The 25,520-nt window shown below is 34.1% G+C and overlaps 1 protein-coding gene across 1 annotated transcript in view; it reads left to right on the top strand.

Annotated features, from left to right (window-relative positions):
* Positions 1–2,300: 2,300 nt before the first annotated feature.
* The window catches only part of LOC117105522 (syntaxin-8-like), a 29,537-nt gene continuing 6,317 nt past the window's right edge, over positions 2,301–25,520 (top strand). Inside the window, exons 1-6 of the mRNA XM_033246688.1 lie at positions 2,301–2,414; positions 3,291–3,390; positions 4,085–4,179; positions 4,592–4,702; positions 5,482–5,603; positions 8,525–8,617. Coding sequence (XP_033102579.1) covers positions 2,389–2,414; positions 3,291–3,390; positions 4,085–4,179; positions 4,592–4,702; positions 5,482–5,603; positions 8,525–8,617 — 547 coding nt within the window. The 5' untranslated portion in view covers positions 2,301–2,388. The remainder of the gene's footprint in view (positions 2,415–3,290; positions 3,391–4,084; positions 4,180–4,591; positions 4,703–5,481; positions 5,604–8,524; positions 8,618–25,520) is intronic.

The following is a 25,520-nucleotide window of genomic DNA, read 5'->3' as shown; positions in this document are numbered from 1 at the left end:
CCGAAACCCCCCCCCCCCCCCACCCCTTTGGCTGGCTACGGGCCTGTAACGAATTTGCGGGATATGGGTTAATTTCCGGGAGATTCTTGCTTGCTTGCGGAAGTGTGGGAGGACGTCCCGATTTCCGGGAGGCTCAAGTCCCGGGAGACTTGGGACCCCAGGCGCTCTTACAAATGCCGACGACAACAGTGTCCATTGCTCCCAAATAGACACGAAAACATGCCTTAGATCTGAATAGATGGCATGTAACACATTAATTCATCATTTTAGTTTGATTGACATTAGTCAAATTCAAATGAACGACAACCATCATCAGCATATTTTAAGACACATTTATAGAACTTAAAGAGAAGAAAAGTCCACTGAGTAATCTCAGATAAGAAAGTATAATAGACCTACACCTCGTGTTGGGATTCAATATTTCCGACATTAATTATATTGTCATCAACAGGAATGAATGAAAAATTCCTGATGATGACATAATTAATGTAGAAATATTGAATCCCCAACACAATGCGTGCATTTCAGTACTTGGCTCGAGTAGGGGTATGTATAAATTGCTTTTTCTTAACAGAACTTGACTGTTGTCATTGTATAATCATTTAAAATCAATATTTATAATAATAATAATAATAATAATAATAATAATAATAATAATAATAATAATAATAATAAATAATAATAATAATAATAATAATAATAATAATAATAATAATAATAATAATAATAATGATATAGAAATTTAACAGAACTTGACTGTTGTCATTGTATAATCATTTCAAATCAATATTTATAATAATAATAATAATAATAATAATAATAATAATAATAATAATAATAATATAGAAATTTATATAGCGCCTTTTGCCAAAGAATACAAGGCGCTAAGAAAAAGGTTTATTGTAAGAAAAATGATTAGGCCTATTTAGGAAATAAGTGTGCTTTTAAGAGATTAAACATACCACCATAAGAGGATTGACTTCAATCGTCTAAATCATTTGTTAGATTTCTTTTTGTTGTTTTGTATTCACTTGTGTTTTTTGCTGAATAAAGAATGAATGAATGATGAAGGCTGATGCTGGGCATAGTGGATTGAAATGCCATGCGTGCGCCTATTCAAGTAATCATACGCCTAGGCAGCCGGCCCTGGTTATTACGCGTGAGCTGAGAGAGGTCGTGGCTAAATTACTTCCATAAAATCGCTACATTGTCCCTTGTTTTCATGCAATCGTTATATTGCGTCGGCCTGTCCCCGAATTCGACCGACCATTCAACTTACGTGCTGTCGGCGACAATAAGATTGTGTGGTTAATTAAATATTATGGAAAACGCGGCTTTAAATAAGCTAATATAATAAACAAGATAACTTTATTGTCCCAAAGGAAATTTAATTTGGATGTCAATATAATGAAGATGATCGTGATAATCAGGATTATTTTGATTATGATGATGAATTTGAAAATGAATGTCCAATAACAATTGCAGTCTTAATGTATTTAATGCTTGCGGTGCACCACGTAGGCCTAGATAGCTCTGAAAAGAACTTCTTTGTTGAGAATGTCTCGAGGTTTCGATTGAGTTGCTTAATCGGGTATTGAGTATTTTTAGAGAATCCAGACAGGGAAATACTTATCTGTAATGTTTAGATAGTGAGGGTGAGACTTGCTGCTGAAGTGGAAAAATAAACAATAACTGAAACTTAGTGAATGAATTTGAATTTAGTACCCAGAGAATGCGTTTTGATATTATTTTTCCTTATAGAATTATGAATTTTAATTTCGATTGTTCATTAGTTACTTACTAGGGAAATTTCCATGTGCCCTAGCAGTACCCGAAATAGAGGGCTTTTTTAAATCCACCCTTTTGACGTGTTGATGTTACCCGTATGTATAGAGGTCTATTTAAGCGTTTGTGTGATACATATAATGATTTCAGTATTACCGATCTCGACATATTTTTTGACAGTTTAAGCACTTTTAAGTCCAAATTATTAGGATGTTTTAGCTTTATATATGTGTTTTTATTCTGTTTTATTTGTTTATTTTTTGTGCGTGTTATCTAGTATATTATTATATTTATTTGATGTTAGCTTTTAATTGGAGGGGGTTTTTTTAATTTCTGAGTTGGTATGAAAATAAAAATAAAAATTAAAAAGTACAAAGTTTTACGGTATTGTATACTGAGGCGCTTATATGGAAATCCTCCTCCCCCATTTAGATTGAAACAAATTTGAAACCGTGTTTTTAATTACTTTGATGCGCCAGTGATGACAGCGTCGTTGACTACTTTGGCATTTCATATTTAACGCATGATCAGCCTGTTGTTAAAATCCAGAGGGCGTAACTGTAACAAAATATTTTCCGTGTTTGAGGAGCTTGGAATGCAATTATGGAGGGTTTTGGTGGTGATTCCTGGTAATTATCTTGCTTAAAGTATATCACAATTTAGGACTTACTTAGAACTACTTAATGAGAAAACATCTAAAGTTTTATTAGGCCGTTGACTAGCCTGCCTAACTAGCTAGGCCTAGGCTAGTAGGCCTATCTAGGTAGGCCTAGGCTACGCTTGCCTAGGCTGCTGCCTCTCTCAACAGAGGAACACTCCAACTAGGCACTAGGCCTAGGCTTAGCCTAAACTAGCCTATGTAGGCAGGCCGGCTGCTAGGTTAGCTAGGAGCACACAAAAAATGATATCCTTCAATTGAATTGACTTCAAATAAATATAGTTTCACGTAATTCAATGGAAAGTGAGTAATCTACGGTTTATTAGATGACAAAACTTGGTTGAATATTTACAGTCTTTTTAAGCTAGGCCTAGGTAATTTTAATAAGTATCAATTTTTCCATATTTTGCGCATGTTCGTTGGCTTATCTTGAAGTTCAATGCGTCACCATATGCATACACTGCACATACAGTCTAGCTAAACCTAGACATGGTGTCTCCTCTCTCAGCAAGCGTTCTGGTAGGCTCGCAATGATATATCACCAGCCTAGCGCTAGGCCTAGTAGTTTAGGGTAGACCTTGGTAGGATTATCAACACAGCCTGGCAAAGTGTCAACACGTCGGCTACTCTGCTTCTTGGGGTTAGGCATAAAATAGCCAAGCTTACTTGGCTAGGCCTAGTTCGGGCTTAGCATGGCAGAAAATTAACAGTGGTCCAAGAATGCTAAGAGCTAAGCAACTTTCGGGTCTGGTATACTGTCGCATTTATTTAGTAGAAAGTTAGTATTTTGCTAACCTACTTTAATTTTTGTCATTTTGTTTTCTTGAGAATTATTTTATACTTTCAGGCTTCGAGAACATGAGGCATGTATACGATTAGCAGCAGAAATAATGGAGAAAATTAATGAAAGAAATGAATTACAGCGAAATGGAAAAAGCTACTCAAGAGTAAGACTGGCTTAAATTAAACCTTATTTCTGTAGGCTTTGGTAAAAAACAATTATATTGATAAATCTTTTGTTGAATATAATAATACTACATATTTATACCTTGTGTTTTTGGAAATATAATAATACTACATTTTTGTACCTTGTGTTTTTGGATATTGCTTTACAACTCTGTAATAACATGAAAGTATTGTTGTTTTTGGATGTACTTTATTATTAAAAGCATACTGGGAAATAACCCCCTGAAGTTTCCTTTGTTTAAAGATTATATAGTTGTAGTTAAATATAGAATCAGGATGAATAAAAGGTGTAACTGTGTGGGTCTACTTTAGAACAATATAAAAAATGACAGAACTTAGCAAGACTTAACTATAGGCCCTATACATTTATTCTTTCTCTAGCTTAGTTCATCATTCTATTTTCAAGTTCCAGTTGAGGGCTACTTAAATACAAAAAATATGCATTTGGGTGTTGAAGTCTTTTACTGTATATAGTATCTTCACAGACAGTGTACCTAATGTTTGATAAAAGTACAGAACACTTTTTTTTTGGTTTACTTATGAAAATTAATTTCCTATAAGTTTACCACATCTAACAAATTACCTTCCACATTCCTCTCCTCTTTTTGCCATTTCAAATATATGCCATATTCTAAGAAATACCTGTATGTAATTTGATTTTTTTTTTGTCTACAGGTGAGTGCTAATATCCGAACATTGCTCAAACGATTTTCCCAAGACATTGAATCATTGAAGAAGAAACTCTACAAGGCTGCCTCAACTTACCATCTGTATCTTTTTCTGTCCTTTATTTTGCTGTATGTCAAGCCCCACAGCTGCCTAATTGGCCTGCTTATTAAGCAGTCCTGAGTCTGAAATTTGGAGCTTGGTATCTTACTGAACTCTAGGAATTTCTTTCTTGATTCTAAGCCTTAGCATAACTTTGTTAATGGATTCCATAATGTTGTATTTTATGGTGTGTATTTAAGAGGGTGGTTAGACCAGTGGCACTCCAGGGCAGATTTAAACATATTATTACCAGAGGCAGTCACAACTTTTTTTTCTCAGTACTCTGGATATCCCCATCCCAAGAATTTTACTCAATAATAATTTATCTCCTATTGTAATTACATACTACCTATCTCTCCAAGTTGCTAGAAAAAGGTGTATTACACTTGATGTTGACCTTGACAAGTTACCTAGGACACAACAAGAAGCTGAACGGAGGCAGAGGTTGATAGATGAGCTCTTAACGAAAGAAAGACAGCTGGATGACGCATTCACAAACCAGTCCCGTTATTCAGCACCAGAGAGGTAGGAATTTAGGATTATGTATGCCACATACTGTACCAATTTATGAAGCTCAGGGCTGTAGGCTGATTTTGGCCTGGGAGGGATGGGGGTGCGAGGGATAGGGGTGCAAAAGTTGAGAGTTGGATTTATTCTGTGTAAACACCAAGGATAACCCACGAAAGAAGACTTATTTCCAGTGGGGTCCTTCCTTTGGTGATTGAGCTATACACCAGGAGACAATCCCCTACTTTTTTCCGCATAGTGTACTACGTACTTTAATGTGCACATGGGCCATAATGCACACAGGACCAAGAGCTTAAACATCTCATCTGAAAGACGGTGCGCTGTCATAACTTGCATTTCACCACTCCAGCTGAAATACTAGTTGAGCAGCGATTTGAATTGAACCGGGGATCTAGAGATCTGCAAAGTTCAGCGCACACACAGTGGCTACCATCAGTTTAGCCGACTGAGCTAAGCTGCTCTCTCTAAATGGTTCGTATACCATTGAAAAAAATTAATGGTCATTTATATTAATACATCCAACTTAGTAGAACTAATTTGCTGCCATGGTGAGTGTGTCTGCTTTAATTCCTCCCATTTCCATGCTGACAAATTGAAGCACATTGTAAAAAATACCTGACTGAGTAAGTCTATGTTCCCAAGAAAAGGGTCGTCTTTATTTTCTATATATTCTATACACCTGTTCACACTTGGATTGAAATACACAGTAGGTTTTACTGAGATTGTCTAAATCTTTACCCAGTTCACTGAAAGAAAATGCTTTTCCTCATTAATAGGAGTGGTCTTATGGCATCAAGTACGGCTGGTTTTGGTCATGATCTTTGGGAAGATGAGACAGAACAGACCAGAGGAATGAGTGTTGCTGACATCAGGAGTCAGCAACAGCAGGTAATTGATGGTAAGAACAACTTTTTATTATTCAAAGCTAAACCAACACCAAGTTAGTGACTTTCACCAAAGAGTATAAATAGAACAAGAGAGCGTACTCTCGTTTGTAAATACGTCACTCCCCATCGTTGTTATGGAGTGTGCCCACTATGTACGAGTTTACAGGAAGTGTGTGATAAAGGAAAATAAGGAAATTTATTGCCCTCTACGAAAGTATTGTATATCGTGGAAAACAAACCATGCACAGTGCAGTACTGGGTAATAAAAAGCGTATAAACTGCAGCGGGCTTCCTCCACTGGCTGCGTATGGCTTATCATTTTTTAACGCTCTGAATGCTGAATGAACGTAGTAGGCTCTCTTGTTTTATTTATACCCTTTGCTTACACTGAACTAATGCTCAGTCCACACTATCTGTAACGGTTCATAACCATTCTGTGTTTTTTTCGCAATCACAGCGCAATTCAAGCGTAGCCTAGGCCTAGGGCCTTAACTTTGGCCTACTAGTACTATATTCTGTTCTCTTCTCTCATCATGCTTCTCAAAGTTTTATTAGTATATATGTATACTTTTGGAAATTGAAAATTGTAGCCGAAAATACTTCCTTTGTTGCCCAGAAGTGTTGGGTTATTTTGTGATAGGACCTATTGTTTATGACCCAAAGGTAGGCCTACACAAAATCCCGAAACCACCAAAGTCAAAGCACCGACGTTTTGATACCCCAAAATGAGACGCATCCTATCATAATTTGCTGTCTTCAAATGTCACGAAAATGACACGTACATATTCAAAGATACATTTATTTTGTACACTTACGTAAAATGTGAAAAAAGAAACAAAGGTCCTACTAGAAATCCAAAAATTCCCTATGCATTTTTCACTTACATGTAGTGAGCGAGATATGTATGTCGTCCACACGTTTAGCGGATAGCAGCCGGCGTATGACGTCAAAATGATGACGTATCCGTCACGCTAACCGTACGCGTTCGCATGCAAGACCTCCCTATTATTATAACTATATCACATATATGCCACACCTGAAATTGAATGTTTGTCAGATTTTGTAAAGATTATCTTCTTAAACTCAGTGTTTCCAAGACCAAAGAAATGGTTATTGATTTCCGTATAAAATACAATAAGGAAACTAGAAATATCATCATTGATGATAATCCAGTGGAGAAGGTATCCAGTTATAAAGTTCCTTGGAGTAGAATTTGGTAAATTAAATTTCTCGGAACACATAGAATTTATTTATTTATGTTATTTCAACAATATTTTGTGAGGGTGGTCCATCCAGCCTGAGCTGATCAATTGGGACCCTTAGTACATACAATTAAAACATAAGTATAAAAATTAAACTTGATCTTTAACATAAGCAAATTAATTAAATTAGACCAGGAAAAAATTAATGATAATAATAATAAAAATCAGAAAAAACAGAAAAAACAGATATAGGCCTACAGTATATAAATTATATAAAATAATGATTTAAGGAAAACATTAAACTAAAAAAAAATTTTTTTTAAATTGACATATTGGACAGAAAAATAACTAAAATAAAAAATAAATCAAAAAAATTAATGAGAAGATAATAAATTGAACTAACAAAAATAGAAAAATTATAAAAGATAAATAATTTACAATTTAAAACAGAACAAAATCACGATTACAAATATTGCAACAAAAAGAGATGGCCAAAGGGAAAATTACACAAGATTGGATGAAAGATAGCTAAGAAGGTTGGATTTGAAAGAAGAGAAAGAGAAAGTAGAACGGACAAAATCGGTGGAAGAGAGTTGTAGACGTAAGGAGCTTTATAGCTGAATTGTCAGGAAGAAACTAAATACTCGCATGTATTGCCTTATGAAAATGAATGCATTCAATGTTAATACTAAAATCATTACCATGTTCTATTCATCTGTAATTTGTAGGGTATAGAACTATTGTTTAACAGGTTGGGGAGGTAATGTGTGTCAATGTGATGAAGAATTAATAGACCGTTTGATCAGAAAAGTCAGAATTAGAATTAGAATTACAAAGACACATCTGCCTTCAATTGACTCTGAATATCACAATTTGGTGACTGAGCTATTCCGTCATATTGTGAATGACGAAAGTCAATCCGCTTCATGATATGCTTCTTGGCTCAGTTAACCCCTAGGAGTGGTTGTATGAGTGTACCGATTGCAAACATAAATAGATATCGTAATTCATTTATCACTAAGGGTATAAAATACTTCAATGAAAATCATGAAAGATAGATAATAATTACAATATTGTAATAATAATAATAATAATAATAATAATGGTGATAATGATAATAATTATAATAATGATGAAAATGATAATAGTAGTTATTATTATTATTAAAAAATAATAAAATAATAATAATAATAATAATAATGAATGAATGATTTTTCCTCTTGAATAGTTTCTCCTTTTTAAAATGTGTAACCCTTTTTTGTTCTCTTCTAACATTTTTCATTATCTTTAAATATTGTAGGCCTTCTATAATTTTAAATTTTTCTATGCTTTTTGATGGAATTTTGATGTTGATTCTTTTTTTTTTCCTTAATGTGATTTTCTTGGAATTGTTCTTTTTACGAGCATTGCAATTTCTTTATTTATTTTAACTGGAGACAATAAATTTTATCTTATATCTTGTACTTGCACAATGCAATAATCTAAAGGTCTGTTCACACTTCATGCGACAGGTAGTGTGAATAGCTTATATGTGGACATAATTATTGTCATCAATTGAAAGTACAAAATATCAGAACTGTGTATTTAGTCTGTATTTATATAGCTAAAAACTTTACATCTAAAACATTTCAGAGTAGCATATCACTATCCAGGTCTCATGCTTACATTGACTAAGTAGGGAAAAGTCACAGAAAATGGAAAAATTAAAGTCATATACTTTCAATTTGTAGAGCAAGATCGAGGCTTAGAAGCCCTATCAAGTGTGATAGCAAGACAGAAACAGATGGGCCATGACATTGGCAACGAATTAGATGAGCACAATGGTAAGTCCAGATTATTATTATAAAAATTTAAAATCGTATTTACTTGTGGTTTGCCATAAACACTCTCGTTACAGGGTTTTCTGTAACTATTTACAGAATGTTTCTCCTGTGGGCATGGAGTACTAATTGTGGTCGAGTTTGAAGGGTTGGGATGTTTCCTTCACTATTGTGGGGTCCATCACGCTCCCTCCACCCTCTTCTTGTTTTCTTATATTCACACTTGGAGATTGTTTGATGCTGTTAGGGGTGGGGTGAATGATTACCTGCTTTGCCACCCCTAAATCCCTCACTCAATAGTACGTAGTGCAAATTGAAATGCACTGGTTCACAATTGGGTGTAAAGGCCAACACAGACAGCGTTTTACGACGCAGCCCAACGGTAGCAGTCTTTATGTTGGCAATGGAATATTAAACATGTTTAATGACGCGACTTTCCCCGACACATACATATCGTGTCACTGTTTAACCCCCGACGCGACTGGTAAGGGAATATATTATCGTTCAATTGAAAGTAATAACATAATTGTGTAACTGATTTAGATATTGAGTCTTAGATTAATCTATATGTGTGAATTTTCCTTTCCCTTTTCTCCGGATACAGTAGTTAGAAGACACTCTTTAAACATTCTTGAAATAAATTTTTTTTAATTAATTTTATTTTCAGGCTGCAGGAGTCATAATTTTTCTTAATGTTTTTTTTTTTTTGATTGTCAACTGTTTTGCCAAGGCTTAAGATTTTTATTCTTTTCATATTCATTATGTTGTTGATTTTTGACTGATGTGTTGTTTTTGTATGTTGTTACTTCTTTGTAGACGACTTTGGCCTTTCAACAGTTTACTTTATTTTAAATTGAAAATGAAGTGAATAAATGTAAAAGTGAATACAAAGTGATCATCTTTATGCTTTGTATTTTGAGCGAGTAAGCACTAATGCTGTCTTGTTATGATATTCAATTCATGTTGTATTTTTAACATGTTTTCATTTTGGCTAATGCCTCATCTTTTGCACATTTGACCTTTTCCTTATGTTTGTATACATACATTAATGTGACTTCTATTTGCTTAGAAATCAAAACATTAAATGCTGAAAACCATTTAGATAACAATATGAGATTGTTTCTATACTAAAAGGTAATATATTGGCATATCACTACTATATAATTTACCATTTAATCTAGTTGGTTAGTCAATTTTAAAAGTTTTTGAGCTTAGCAATTTTACATGCAACTCATTTAAAGTGTGGGTGTGTATTATTATAGGAAATATTATACTTACTATGCTCTTTTAACAACCTTTGGTTGCCTTTTTGTGTCAGTTTATCTGCTATTGAAAAAAATTTGAACACGAGAACTATTGGAAGGTAGCATACTCGCAGAGGTGAACTCTAGAGGTCTAGAAAAAAACTAGCTACAGGCTTCCAAAATACTGGAAGAGCATGTCTCAAATTTGAGCAGGTCACATTGAAGTGAAAGCTTATGAGAAGCTCACATTCATCAGTATTTTATGTACAGCACTTTGGTTTGAAGTCTGTCAATGAAAAAGTCATACATAGCACCCTCTATAGTCCAAGTTTCTCAACTTTTCTTTAACTTCTACCTTAACATGTTCTCACCTTACATTGAGTGATCAATCATAGCAGGGTTTGACAATTTATATTTGTGTGATAAATAGAAAATGAATTTAAATATTTTATGAATGTCAGACTTGATAAATTTCATAAAGAAATTTCAAATCTGAAATTTGTCAAGCCAAATGCTATCTGTATTTTGTTAAAAAGAAAATATAATTAATATTTAAATGTCATTATTTGTATATTTTATATACTGATTAACTTTTAATTAAATATTATTATTTTTAAAAATGCTTCCTAGTTAACCAAAGTGAATATAGATTTTTTTCCTTAATGGCTTTGTATAAAATAATTTACTCGATTTGCAAGTTCTTTTATGGTATCAAAAAAATAAATGGCCTGTACATTTCTGATGTTGCTGACATCACAGAAAGATATCCCCTGAAACATATGTTTCAATTGAGAAGCATTTAAATCCAATAGCAGGATATGTACAAATGCAATCAACTTTATCACTTGATCTGGTGTAATCCTCATTAATCGTAATATCTCACTCATGTTTTTCGTTTTCTCCAGTTTGGGTCAAAGGTGGAAGATTAAAATCTGAAATTCCCTGGATTGGTAAGAGATTAGGAATGAACCAATCAAAACAAGTCGATGTTTACTTTGTGCACTTAATAGATTCATAACTGGGTCAGGATTTTAATTTTAAAAAATCTACAAGCAACACTATGTGTTAGCTAAATGTTATAGGTGGAATCAGAATGTATAGGATTGTTAATTGTGTGATTGCTACTTTGTTTAGCCCGCCCTCCATCACCATATAAAGTATGTACATATGTGATTATTGTATGTATAGCGCCTGAATGCAATTCCCCATACAGCCGCCATTTTGTTAATGATAGATATTCACAATTATTTAGGTTCTTTACAGTATCTTTACTTTTGAAGCCTAAACTCCGTCCAGATTATCAAATTTTCTTTAACAAAAAATGTTGTTTGCCCATATATAGTCATGATGTGCTTATATATGGTCATGATGTGATGTCATCATGACCATATTTAGGCATGTCACATGTTTGTGTCAAATTAAAGTTGGTGGTTTAGACCAGGCTTAAGTCATTGGTTGGCTAAGTACTAAGCTCTGTCCTCACAATCAAATTTTATGTGACAAAAAATATGTGATATTGCCATATTTGGGTATAATATGACATCATCATATACGGACACGTCACACAAATTTGGCACATAAAATTGTATAGTGTAGACTAAGCTTTAGAATGCTTTTCAACCATGAACATAGATAGTTATAAGTTATCATTAGGAAGCTTTCGATTGCACAACGACGGTAGGACGTAGAACGTAATGACGTCACTAAAAGTCATCTGCACATGCGAGAACGTTAAGGTCACCTCGTTGACTAGATTCTGGAACGCAATTTGGCCAAATCTACATATGTGATTCCGTTCTAGTGTCGCGTTGTCGCACAAATCGAAAGCTCACTATTGCAAGCTGTAAAGCCCTGTCCAGTCTATCAAATTTTATGAACATGTGACATGCCTAAATATGGTCATGATGACATCACATCATGACCATGTATAGGCATATCATGACTATATATGGGCATCCACATTCAACTAAGCTAGTCATCCAAATCATACTCTGGGCTTAAGCACAGATAAATATTGGTACCTTAAATCAGAAATAAAGTTGCTGTGGACTTATACTGGAAGTAAGCTTATACCCAAGAAACTACTGTATTAATATATAAACTGTGAAATCCAGATCATATTAACTTAGATCTTACTAAGTTAGATGTAATTTATTTGTCTATGACATAGATTGCAGATTTGAAACTACAAGATGGCATATTGGAATAGATTGGTACTTTTGAATGTGTGGAATAAAGTAAAAATGAGTAATAATCATAGGTATAGTGAATTTGTAGGTAATTAGTTGTTCTTTGTCAGTAGTATGAATCTGATTATTCAATAGGCTATTTTTCTTGTGATTGGATTAATTACTATTAATCAACCAAGGTAGCAACATGTCATGTAGGCCTATGTGTATGACAAATACAAGGAATCTCAACTAATTAATAATAATAGAAAGCCAATACCTGATTGGTTAGTAATGAATCAGATGAATATTATTAATTACTTCACACTAGTAAACTATCAGTTGTGTCTATCTATAATTTACTAATCCTTGACCTTAAATTCTAATCTTTCTCATCATTCCAGGCTGGAATGTCCTGAGGCCATAACTGTTCGCAACCATGGTCCTGAGTAGCCTGTAAGGAACTTTCACTGGCGCTAATAAATCTTCCATGCTTATCCTCCCGTGTCAGGGGCTACAGTTAGGCTCAGATCAATCCATCTGCAATGAGATTTTGGCGCCTTTTCTAATTGCGCCACAAATTGAGCTGCGCAGCTGCTCTGAGCTGCTGATGAAGGAGAGGTCTGCGGAGACTCATTTGGCAATTGTTCTTCCCCTTCAGCAATTGACATTCATCTCAGGTCCTCTAGTGTATCGACTCCACGTTTAGATGTATAAATGTGCTGTAAATTCTATCATTTTGTCAGTAATGAGAATTGACTGTTGAACAAGGATTTTGACTAGCACTCAGATAAATCAAATATGTAGATTTTTTCTGAGGGACTGAACATGTTTTATTTACAAATGAATTCGATCCGAGTGACGAGAGGTGGTTTTGCATTTAAGTCCTTGGGAAGTGCCGGTTATTGTGTACCAATCAAACTTAATTTGTAAATGCTAGAGCAAATGATAAAAGATACTTTACATTGGAAAGATTGTGCTAGCAGAATGCCTTGGGCTAGTGAGTTTCTTGATCAAACTTGACGTGGCCCTGTAGATTAGTGTAAACTTCGCTTGTGAATATGTGAAATCAAGACAATGATTTCCTGAATATCTCAACTGTTATCATTTTCATTAGCCTGGTTTATTTGCCTTGATTTAGTTGAGAACAGGAATTGCTGTTAGAAAAAATTCTATTTTTTTATAACACTTGGATAATCTAGACAGAGGAGTATATACTGTATCTTTATGTTAAATAGGATATTTTTGTATTTTTCAAGAAAGGTCATTCTGTTAGAAAAAATTCTATTTTTTTATAACACTTGGATAATCTAGACAGAGGAGTATATACTGTATCTTTATGTTAAATAGGATATTTTTGTATTTTTCAAGAAAGGTCGTTAATTGAAACTCATGCCATGTTTCTTCTACTCATTAAATTTTTATTTAATTTTAATCTTGTTAATTATGAATAAAGTCAACCCACTGAACTAGCAATCGTACTCCATGGAGATATTCATTGATGGTAAATTATTGATTAAGCAAGTAATATTAAAATATCAATTAATTATTCAAAACATTCAAGCATACGGTATCTATGTACCTTGAAACACATGGCATAGCATCAAGGTGTTGGGCTTCCAATTGAACGGTCAAAGGTCAATGCTAAAACCATGCTAAAACTAGCCACCTGTTTGTGTTATCATACTATTTTGTTTTCTGTATAGCCTCAATCTGCGGACTTTAAATTCTTCAAGCCAATTGTAATCTTAATGGTGGATGCCTCAAATGTCTAGATTTTTAACTTGAAAATTCAGCACAGTGAATAAATCTGGAAAAAAGTTCTGAATTCCTAATGTAGCAAATTGCATAAGTCAGATGTTGGGTTTGTTGATTGAATTTTCCAGCCCAAAAGCACAAGCCAAACTTTAAAATCCCATCCACTATCTGCACAATTGGTTGTGTAAAGACGAAATTTATAGTCGACTGCCGCTCAAAGTATGGCAGCCATGGATTTGGGCCGGCAGTATGCGGGATGCAGTGTCCCTTTGATTATCAATCAGTGCTGTGAAATGCATGCGGTGGTTTTGGGAATCTGTCTTTTGTAGAATTGTAAATGTGATTTGTTTACAAAATCGCTAGTAAGTTTGATAACATGTCCAAAATATGGAGCATGGGGAAATCAGTTTTTCATATAATGTATTCAAGAATGTTTTAAATTATATAAATGCTGTCGATTCATAATACTAATTGGCAGTCATTTATGATCAAAGTCATGAGAGTTCTTTACCTCTTGACACTTGGGCCATGCTATGGGTCTAAACAAGTGAATAAGTCAACTGCTATATGTACATGGGCATGCATAAGACAGGCCTCTGCATTCTATTTTATGAACAAATCTGTTTTACTACCATGCCCAAAGAACACCTCCTCTGATTGGTTAACAAATCTGTTTTACTACAAATGCCCAAAGAACACCCCCTCTGATTGGTTGAATAGGTTCTAGTTTTAGTGTGGCATAAAACTGCAGATTCATGCTTCATTACTGAAAAACTCCCCTGGGAGTGGAAGGGATACACATTGTTTTTAATTTTTAAAAGAATAAGATTTTTTCACTAACAAGGCTAATGTACAGTAGGAACCATCCAAGGTTAGGGGCTAAAAAATGAAGAGAACAAAACAAATGAAGCTAATTGAATTGTCATTTAAGCAGTGGCATATTTTAGGAATTGCAAAATTGGGAAGGGGAGAAAGTAAGGGGGTGTTAGCTCTCAAAAAAAGGTGATTTTTATTCACTTTTAAGCATTATTTTTTTGCTTCAAACATTTGAAACTTGAGGTATGAGCTTTTTTAGGGTAAGGGGTGTGCTTCCCCGCACCTTCCCGTAGGTAGCCACTGTATTTGTAAGTTACTTGGCCTTCAATACTGGGGTCTTTTAAATCCTGTTAGACCCCAGAATTTTATATATAACTTTATTTCCTGAGCCTCATAAAGAGCCTTACTATAGTCTATAAACCATTGTCTCATCTTGTCCTGTTATAGTACTTCTTTTTGGGTGTGAAAAAAAAGGGTAACAATACTGACTATAGGAAATTTTATTCTTCTTGTCTTCATTTTTTAAAGAAAATGTATTTATATCAAAATTATGCTTATTAAAAATGTTACTCTTTGTTTAAAACGGTTTCTCCTGAATGTCTCTTATCCACATAACCAATGTTTTTCTTCTTTTAGTGGTTCTTTAGTCTGCTCGTAGGCTCTTGTCTTCAGCCTCAGGCACCATATTCAATTTTTATAAGCTATATTCCGGGTGTTCTAATGAATTTCTGTAAATTGATCCACACTCCAATTTGTCAGCTTCCCTGTAACTGGCGACAATTGTGCCCTGCGTTTCGTAATGTCGTTCCCTGCACCTGTAATTGCTCTAATTGTTACATTCTTGTGAAATTATGAAACTGTATTTTGAGGTCACTTTCAGGTGGGTTTGGAGTTGGAATTGTTTTTTCTTTCTTGAAAATTGTTCACCTCTAGGCTACAGTAAGTCAACACCAATATACCACATAGCACTTCCTATCCTCCAGTAAAAATAAACCCTGAACTAATTGCCTCTAAGAATACTGTTTTGTGCTTTATTAAACTTAGTTCTAAGAAATACATGAGCTCTAATATCTAAAGGTTGGTGTGGATATAATCACAAACTTAATATTATAATGTTTGAATGTAATTTTAATTTAGATACCAAAAACATATTAAAGTTATAAAATAAAAATATATATTATCAATTAGATAGGAAAAACCATCTTATTATTTTTGCCTGCATCCATTCTTTTAAGTTCTTGGGTAAATCACCCAGAAAACATGCAGATCCATCCTCATTATACTTAACACAATATAGCGTCCTTAGGCCTAAATAAAACTGTGTATTGACAGTTGCGGTCTCATCCTTTTATGAATAAGCCTTGATGAATAACAATTTTTTCCCCCAAAATTTGCTTGATAAATAGAACATTGTTTTTCTATTTTCAAAGTATATACTTAGGATGGATACATTCTTCGACCAGTTTGGACAATTGTGTTTTGTGTCATTGTCCTCGTAGAAATTCCTTGTTTCATTGCATACGCGTTCTACTTTAACATTGTTGTCATAGGATGACCCTTGTAAAGTCCAACTTTGTTAAGTGCTTAGCCAGTGTTTGCTCGCCTTGGGCTAGCTGTTTAGGAGGCGAGCTGAGACACCACAAGATGTTAACCCATCTGAAAAAACAACCCAGAAAAGAGCTGACTATATCCGTGACATGAAACATGGAGAGAGTTAAACGAAAATGCGGTTAAACACAAACTGCAGGTGCTTGTACCGTGATTTTCTAGATAGGATAATTGATCTTAGGCCCCTAATATGGAAACATTCAACAACCCACTGGAGGCTCTCTGATCCCTTACGCCAAGGGATATTTTTCAAATCACCATCAGCCTTGGAGAATGGTTGCAAGATCTTTTTGTTGTCGAGGGAAAGTAAGGTGTGTGTGTGGGAATTCTTTTTTTTGCTGTTTTGTTTTCTGTTGTGTGCACAAACAAAATTTTGTTTGTTATATTCCGACATCTTATTTATAAATTCATGTGGTTTTAGAAATCTTAAAAATTTAATATTTTACCAAAATATCTCAAATATTAAGTATGAGGTAATATTAAATGGTAGGCCTATTATTAGTTATAACTATAATATAAAAAAAATTAATATAAAAAAAAATTGATAATGATTTTAATGAAGTAATAATGATATTACTGACAATAATAATATTTCAATTTTTTCTTTTAAACTTTAAAAAAAACAGCCTTGTTAATAACACCAGCTGCACAGGTGATCAAGCTCCTGTTTAAAAATTAAGATATTATTTTAGAGATATTACCGTACTGATAATGACAATATTAAAAATGTAATTAGCATAATTTCATTTCCACAGTATTTAGAATGGACATATACTATTCAATCCTTTACTACTACATCACTACATTCCCCAGGATGTCATTCAAATTAATATTTTGAGCCACTCTTTAAAATTCATCCGTCCCTTTGATTAGGATGATCACTTACACTTTAAATGTTCATTCATCTCTTTTTCCTATTCATTTATTTATTTAAGAACTTTCAGATTAATCAAGAAAGTCAATCCATCAGCGTAAACACCAAGGTCACACTCATTACTAAATTCATTTCATAATGGCTGTCAGCGAATGAATTGGGCTTAAAGGGGCGGTTGTAGGTTTTCGTGGGCCGTCACACTACTGTATATGCAGATGGTCAGTGATTACTTTAAGGATAGCGCCCTCTATGATGGTTATATTTCATCAATCTGTGAAAACTTTACAAATTTTGTGTTAGTGATTTTTTTTCCTGACTTGCTCCTATCAGCCAATTGTGATTTTCAACAAGGGACAAGAATATATTAAAATGTGAGGTTATGTTTAGGTTATGGATAATGTAGTGAATTTATGATTGATGATAATGGTTTGAATGATTCTTCAGGTGGGCCAAGTCTAAGCTTTCGTGGGACTTGAGAGTAAAAGCATAGAGGGAGGTGGACATGAACTCCAATGGATTAAACAGCTTTAAGGATTAGTTCAGTGGAAATGAGAATTTGTATTGGAAATTATTTCTTTATTAAGCATTTGAGTAGAGGAACTGATTTCCTTTCTTGTTCAATAGAAGGATAATATTTTGACTAAATACATGTTTTTGAAGATCAGAATTTCATTATTAAAGGAAACGAGATTTAAGACAGGAAAATTTCATTAAATTATAATATAAAAACCTTATTTTGTAGTATTTTAAAGGTAACTGTATGAGTTCAAAGAATTGAACTAAACTCTTATGCTAAAAGCTGATAATATAAATAATATTAATATTTTGATCTTTGTATCTTAAAGCAAGTTAAATAATCTTCAAAATACAGAAACTAAAATTAAGTATTATGATTTAAAAACAATATTCTGTTAAGCTTTTATGTAATATTAAAGTTTTAGTCAAAGTTCAACACATAATTTATTAACAGTAAGAAGGATAAGAATTATTAATAATTGCGTGATTAATTCATCTACATACATCAACTTATGTAGTTATATTTTAATTGTATCCTGTGAAAACTTTATTTATTCAAACAATTAATTACATTCCTATTCAACCATATACAACCTCACAGCCCTTGTGAATTTCCCACCATTTTTACTCATAAATTATGTCAAAATGTGACGCAGTGATCTGTAAGATTTTATTGGGTAATTGCTTTCCATCTTTTAATTGCACAAAAGTGTTATGTACAGGGATCCTCTTGTAGATGTGTACAGGTTACTCCATTCTTATAAAACATATTATAAAGTATTCCGGTAAGTAATAGTACTATGCTTCAACCAAACCTCTTTTTTGAGCCAACTGTCTGCACTGATAATTCAAACTACCCTCATTGGCTGTAAATAGGAATCCCAGACCTGGGATATGTATGCTTTATGAAACATACCGGTATATTTATTATTACTAAGTACCAACGGTGCTTCCAGAAATTTGCTGACAGTGGGGTCCAAAGTAGGGTTGATAGGGAAAGTTTTATGGAGTAGTATTGCCCAAAATTGTGCTTTCATTAGACCACCACCATCAGGCGAGAATCTTATCATTCCATCAGTGCTTGATAGACTGCTTTACAAGAAAGCCAACTTACTGTTGGCAACTTCATGAGGACCTGCCTCAACAGAAATCACTATTTTAACTGTAAATATGTTTTTTCTTGTCTAGTGAATTGTTACAAAATTTAGGCAGGATCCCATCTGCTTGTTAGTATTATCACATATTAACGCCAGTTTTATCGCACAATCACTGGCATATGTTAATCCAGCAACAGACCCCAGATTAGCATACGCCACTGAGTTACGACAGTCATGCATCAGTGATTTTTAACTCGGCTAGAATTTGACCAATCAAATTAAGCCTAGATGTAAACAGCTAATAAAATACGAATATTTCGCACAAATAATTATGCTAGTGTTTGTTAATCACACGGTCTGGACATCTCGCTAGTTACGCCATGGATTAATGTACGCCTGGCGTTAGATACTCCTGGCGTATCTCTCGGGTCTGAACATAGCCTATGACTGATAACCTCCATCGGTCAGTAGCAACTAAGTTCTCTCAACATGTTCCTTGCTCTAATGATCCCAGGATTCTTAATCTTGCATGGCAGAGTGTATGATTGATTTTTCTACATTACATAAAGATGACATATTGGACTTGGCATGGATTAACAGTGTCCTTTGTGAGCCTATTAGCCAGTGCAAGTATACGTATTGTGTAAATCCATTATGTCTTAGCTGAGTTGTCTGCTGTACTATTATTACCAAGTTCACCACAGATACATGCTTTTGGCAAAGGTGGTGGCTAAACTCTATAGAGGGCAGATCTAGGGAGTAAACAGGATGGCTAGCCACCCCCTTCCCCACTCTCTTACGTCTAGAGTAGGACAAGCTATGGATGAAGATATTACAATGCCAATTGTTAGAGGATAATTTTTGTTTATAAAACTAGTGTGCCAGTTGTAAAGGTAAATTAAACAATGCAAAATGTAATGATCATTTCTGTTGATATCCATGTGCATTTTAATAGGAAAGTTTACTTGAGATTGTTAGCCTTCCATTGTCCAGGAGCCAACTCTCAAAGCATTATGTATTACATTCTCATTCGTCTCGGAGGTACCATTGCTCTTTAGAAACTAATTATATCCGGTTTTGTTTTGCCAAAATACTCTAGCCAGACCTCAAACCATGATCCCTCTAGGCACAGATTGTTGAATGTGTCTGTATTTCTCAATATGTTATCCCAGCTAACTTTGTTTTGAATCTCATTTCTGGTACAATTAAGTGAAACACTTGTGGTGGATTGTGGTTTACTTTTGCTTACAATCTTGTTCAGCAGCTACGAACCAATTAAAAGGAATGAAAGAAACCATCTGATTCATCTTGTTATTTTTTATGAATAAATGTGCCAATTGGACTAAATGTGTTTAAATTGGAATTGAACCCAGAATCTCAATAATTACAGTAGGAGTGATCTCTGTATTCAACTATCCACTGTATTCAACTATCAAGAAATTTTGAATAGATTATGGAAATTTATCGGAAATGGTTAGTGTTGAAAGAAAAACATACTGGAAATACATACAGTAATTAATAGGACAAGACGTCCAGAAATATCTACATACAGCAAATTCAACATGTCTAACCAAGCAATATTATTCTAACATATTGTATGAATGGGATACATTCATTATTTGTATTAAGCTTTTATAAAGATGTTTGTCATTTGCTACCAGTTTGTGGAGTTGGCTACCTACATTGTCTATGCTTGAGAGGTCAAAGGTGTTATACAACTGACCTACATTTACATAACTCTGACGCAGCAGCGCAGTTCATAAACTGGACTAAAAATTACATGGCAAATAAAAACATAAATAGATAAAGGAAAATGGCCATTCATGTCTATCAGAACATGATTAAGCCAAAACATCTGAACTTTAATACAAGACATTGGTCTTAGAAAGAAGTACAGTAGGTTTCCTCTGTAATCTTTGATAAAGTTAGTTAAACAAAAACCACTGATATGCATTATTCTATATACAGTACTAGAACAGAATAAAAATGTTGTTGGATTTGACCTAATCCAAAGAAAAAGAAATCGAGTATGGGACGAAAAATTTTATTAGGTATGGGGTGCACTAACCCCAATAAGGGTGACTAACCTAAATTAGTCTCTGAGCCTCTCACCCTATAATTGTGCTGGAATAGTTTTCAACCTTAACACCTCATCTAAATTTAAGCCTAGAATAAAGTCTTGTTTGATCATCACGCTGCTTTGGAATCTAAAACTTGTTAATTTTCAAAACTCGCCCATTTTTAGCATTAATCCACTTTTCATTGAATCCTTACAGATAAAAATCTTTTAGTAGAATGGACATCAATCTAGATTCTTAGTTTAGGTTAATGAACTTGAGCAGTCTAATTTTCCTGTCCAGCGGTCAAGCATCTTGACCGCAAAGCAGCTTTTTCAGTTGCTCAGTATGGCGGTCATGTGACCAGCCTGAAGTAGGTTGTCAACAAGCATTATTTAATAGTGGTCAGGTTTTAATGTCTTGTGGGCAGTCACAATTATGCTCGTCCACTCAGTATTTTGATTCACTTGTTTAGTTTGATTGTTGATTGTAACAATGAGTAGAAATTCTTTCGGTGTTGATGACTCTGTGATTAGCCAACAGACAGATTGATCAGAGTTTAAGTACTTATGGCACGTCCAATCATTTACAGATGTCTGGGATATTTTGTTTGGAATCGGTATTGAATTTCATATCGGAGTCTAATCTCTAAACCACCTTTGCTAGTAATTATCGAATCTAATTTAAGGATGAAAAGAAAACTGAAAGTTTTTTTTCAAATTGAAAAGTGGCTATCGTACTACAAGTCAACTGTATTGAGATCGAACGAATTGTACTGTTATGAAAAAGAGACAACCAACCAGTGGGTTTTACCTCAAAAACCATATTTTTACACATGGTGTACTGAAAGTTTAATGGTTTAGTTATGATTTATTGAATTTAACGTTTACTCCCCATATGTTTTTCCAAGACTATTGATGAGATTCGTATTGTCATATTTTAAAGAGGAACTTGTAAGATATAATCATGAACCTGATGATGAATTTTTAGCTGGCTGGTCTTTCAACTTATTACTGACTTTATGAACTCTTCGGTGGTATTTGTTCTTTGTCCTAAAGGTTCTGGTATAGGCTACATGATACTTGGTTTATCATCTTATTTAAAGTATGACAAAACTTGTTATTTAATGCACAGACTCTTCATATAGGCTATAATTAATATTATTAAATTAAGAAAACGTGAACATGATGCTGTTAAAATAACAAATTTAGTTTTTACTGTACATGAAAGTTGTGCATCTGCCTATTAATGGTCTATTCCTCTTTTTAGAATAATTCAGCTTCAGGCAGGTAAAATGACAGGAAACTGCCTGTATAGGATGTGTAGCCTAGAGTCTACAAACACTGAAACTGCCTGTATAGGATGTGTAGCCTAGAGTCTACAAACACTGAACTTCCAATTTCAAAAATAGAGTCCAGTTGCAAAAACGCCAGAAAGAAAACAAATTCTGATATTCCCACGTGTTAGTGGATTTATTTCTTCTCCAGGTTTGGTTACCCCTTCTCTAGTCTCAACATCTCGTTTTTTGTCACCTTGTTATTTAGGTAAGTGTGTGTAGGCATGGTCTGGGAGACACGTGCATGTTTGGTGGTCTGCGATATTTTTCATCACCTATACTATGAACACAAACAATACGGCAGATTCTCGTTACCGGTGACGCGTCTGTCTCTGAAATATTTTACACCTCTTTGCCGTGTGTCATTTTCAAAATACTTAAAAGTTTCACAGAAAATTGTCCCAAAATAAAAATTCTTCAGTATGTGAACTTTGATAGTCATAATGAGTGGGCTATGGCGTAGTAGTTCAGGCGCTTACCTTCAGACCTCAGAATCATGGGCAAAATCAAAAAATTAATAATATTTGGACTTTTTCATGAAAAACATCTCCACATTTGCGACTGTATTTAAATTGCTTTTAGATTCGCAAATTTTAGTGTAAAGTATAGTTGCAATAATGATTATTAATATTTTTTTATAAGGATGAATTTATATTAAAGAACTATTTTTGATTATTATTGTTTTATTTTTATTTTTGCTGTTGTCATTTTATTGTTACATAACAATTATTCTCCCATCTCTATTATCATTTTATCATCTTTGTTTCACTTAATATTATAATAATTTGATTGTTAATTTTAATTATTTAATGATACAATTTATGAAATTATAAATTTATTCTGGCTTTATTGATACATATTAAAATTGTCATTATATTCAATAGAGCATGTAGTAAGTAAATAAAAAGAAACTACGTAATCGTTAAATTAGATCTGTGGAGACATTTGGCGTCAGTTGTATTGTAGAAAAGGAAACAACCATTACCTCAATGTGTCCCCAATGATAGGGATAAAAATCACTTTTTCCAACGGTAGCGCAGAAATCGACAGTCAACGTATCGATGTATTTTCACCAATGTGAAAGTGATAGGTGTCTAAGTGTTGCAAACCAACAGGGAGGCATTAATTATCGTTATATTTCATTCAAATCTTATTAGTATGATTGATACATTGACTCAAAAATACTTTTCTGAGTTTCCCATCGTGTTCCAGGTGTACCATCTAGCCCCAGGATCTTATGCCTGCACTGGCCTCAATAGGACCATTTACCCCAAGGGTGTGGGCCAGCTGAGGGAAGTCAGTCTACCCGTAGGGCCTAGCCAGCTGTTGAGCCGGATTCACGATCAGACATGGGGTGTTGGGGGGGGGGGGGGGGCAGTGTGGGTCGTGATATTATGTGGGGGTACAAGTGTTCTGATCGAAGCTTTTTGTTGTTGTTATGTTGTATAACTGATTTTCTAAGACATGAAAAGCATATTTGACAAAAAAACTTGTGAGCTGACCATTTGCTCTCAAATAATAATGTATAAATCAAGTGAAATTTCTATGGAATTAAAGAATCAAAATGAACATCATATTGTTTTATAGCAGTTTATTCATTATACAGAACATTTTAAACCATTATGAAACTATTGTATTTTGTATCTTAATATGAATTACAGGTAAATTTTAGAAACATGAATAACCGGGAATGGGATTGTACTTTAGCCATTGTGTTGCAACAAGAAAAGTTTGTAGAGAATACTGTGAGTTTGTATAAATGCCTGAGATTGCCAATATGTATAAGCCTACTGTTCTGTAAACTAAAACTACACAATATAAATTAAACATCCATTGAGTAGTCATTGACATGTAGAAATGTCAATAACTTCATTAGCCCATTCGGTGGGGGGGGGGGGAGTCCCCCTTGGCGACGCCGCTGATAACTCCTCAACAATTTTTTTACTTTTTTCTTTATTGTACGAAATATACAAAAATCTGGCTAACTCAGATATGGTATAAATCATATCTAGTACTTCTTTTATTCGCTTTCAGTGTGATATAAGTGAGAAAGTAGTAGCTACCTTCCCATCGGCCATCTTGATTTGTCGTCTCCGAGTAAAAAGAAAAAAGTTCCCCCATTCTACTTTTTCAAAATATTAGGATGAGAAACTACTTTTTTTTTTTACCTGGCCTAATTTTTTTTTTTTATCATGCATTTCTTTTTTGCAAAGCTCCTCCATCATCACTTTACGTTATGAGTAATTTTGCTTTTCTTTATCTGGCAATGGATCAGTTGTTCCTTGACGCCACTGTGTGCAAGGCGTGTCTAGTTAGTGCTGGATCGAACAGTGTAAATACTTAATTGTGGGGAGGGATGTTAAATATTGTGACAGCTGGCTCCTCAGTAAGAATGGTTTCTGTGGTCTTGATGTACAGTGTATTTGATAGGAGTTGTTTGATAAGCGCTTTAAATGACACTTTTCCATTTCCGCATTTCATCGCTGTTTTCCCTTTTTCAAAATTGAATTTGCTAAGAAAAAAAGATACTTGTAAAAGGCCTTTAAGGAAGGCTTATAGGAGAAAAAAAAATGTATTTGAGAATCCCATTCAAGAAAATAGGACCAAAGGATTGCGAGAAACGGTCACTAGTCAGAGAAACTGAATAAGAGAAAGCTTTTCATTTTCATTATCATTAGTTCATCAGTCCTCTTTTCTGTCATTCTTTTCTTTTCCCATCTCATTACTAAGGCCAAATAACAAAAATTCTTTGTTTCCTGTCCCCTCCCTCAGCATTTTTTGGGCCCGCGTCAATTTTTTTGTTTCTTGTTATTCTTAAAACTTTTGGGTTTTTATGTCGAAAATGCAAAATTTCAGTTGCCGACACATTTTGTAGTTTACAGATGCATTTTTAAACACAAATACCATGATAACAGCAAGAGAACCAATGACAAAAATTGTTTACAACACATTTTATAATGCAGAGAACATGCTTTGGCATATTTTGACGAACTGTGAACAAAATATTATATAAGTGCCTCTTATAATTGCCCCTTGCCTGTAAACAAGGATATTTTGTTACCTGGCCTTATTCTACTTTTTGCATATTGTACTGTTATTAAATATGTAATTTTGCATTTTGTACTGTTAATATGTAATTTTGCATGCCAACTCTTTTCCATCCCAGTCACATTATTTTGTAATTCATTCTTTAGTCACTCTCATCCATCTCCTTCACTATTAATCTTGTTTTCTCCTTTAATTAATCCAGGTATTAATATTTCCATCACCATCGTTCTATATTCATTCCACTCATTCATCTTCCCCTTCATCAGTCCTTCCCACTCTTTGTCCTGTATGTTTTAAGTTTCTGGTCTATGTTTATCTACAGTACATGCCGAACGGGTCAGTGATCTACTAGCCCTTGGGCCTTTAACTAGTCAAAACATTCAA

This window comes from Anneissia japonica, unplaced genomic scaffold (assembly GCF_011630105.1).
Source record: "Anneissia japonica isolate Jap-2015-1 unplaced genomic scaffold, ASM1163010v1 scaffold2030_len652032_cov178, whole genome shotgun sequence".
NCBI lineage: Eukaryota > Metazoa > Echinodermata > Crinoidea > Comatulida > Comatulidae > Anneissia > Anneissia japonica.
Note: the sequence above shows the minus strand (reverse complement) of the source record. Positions and strands in the feature narration are given on the sequence as shown.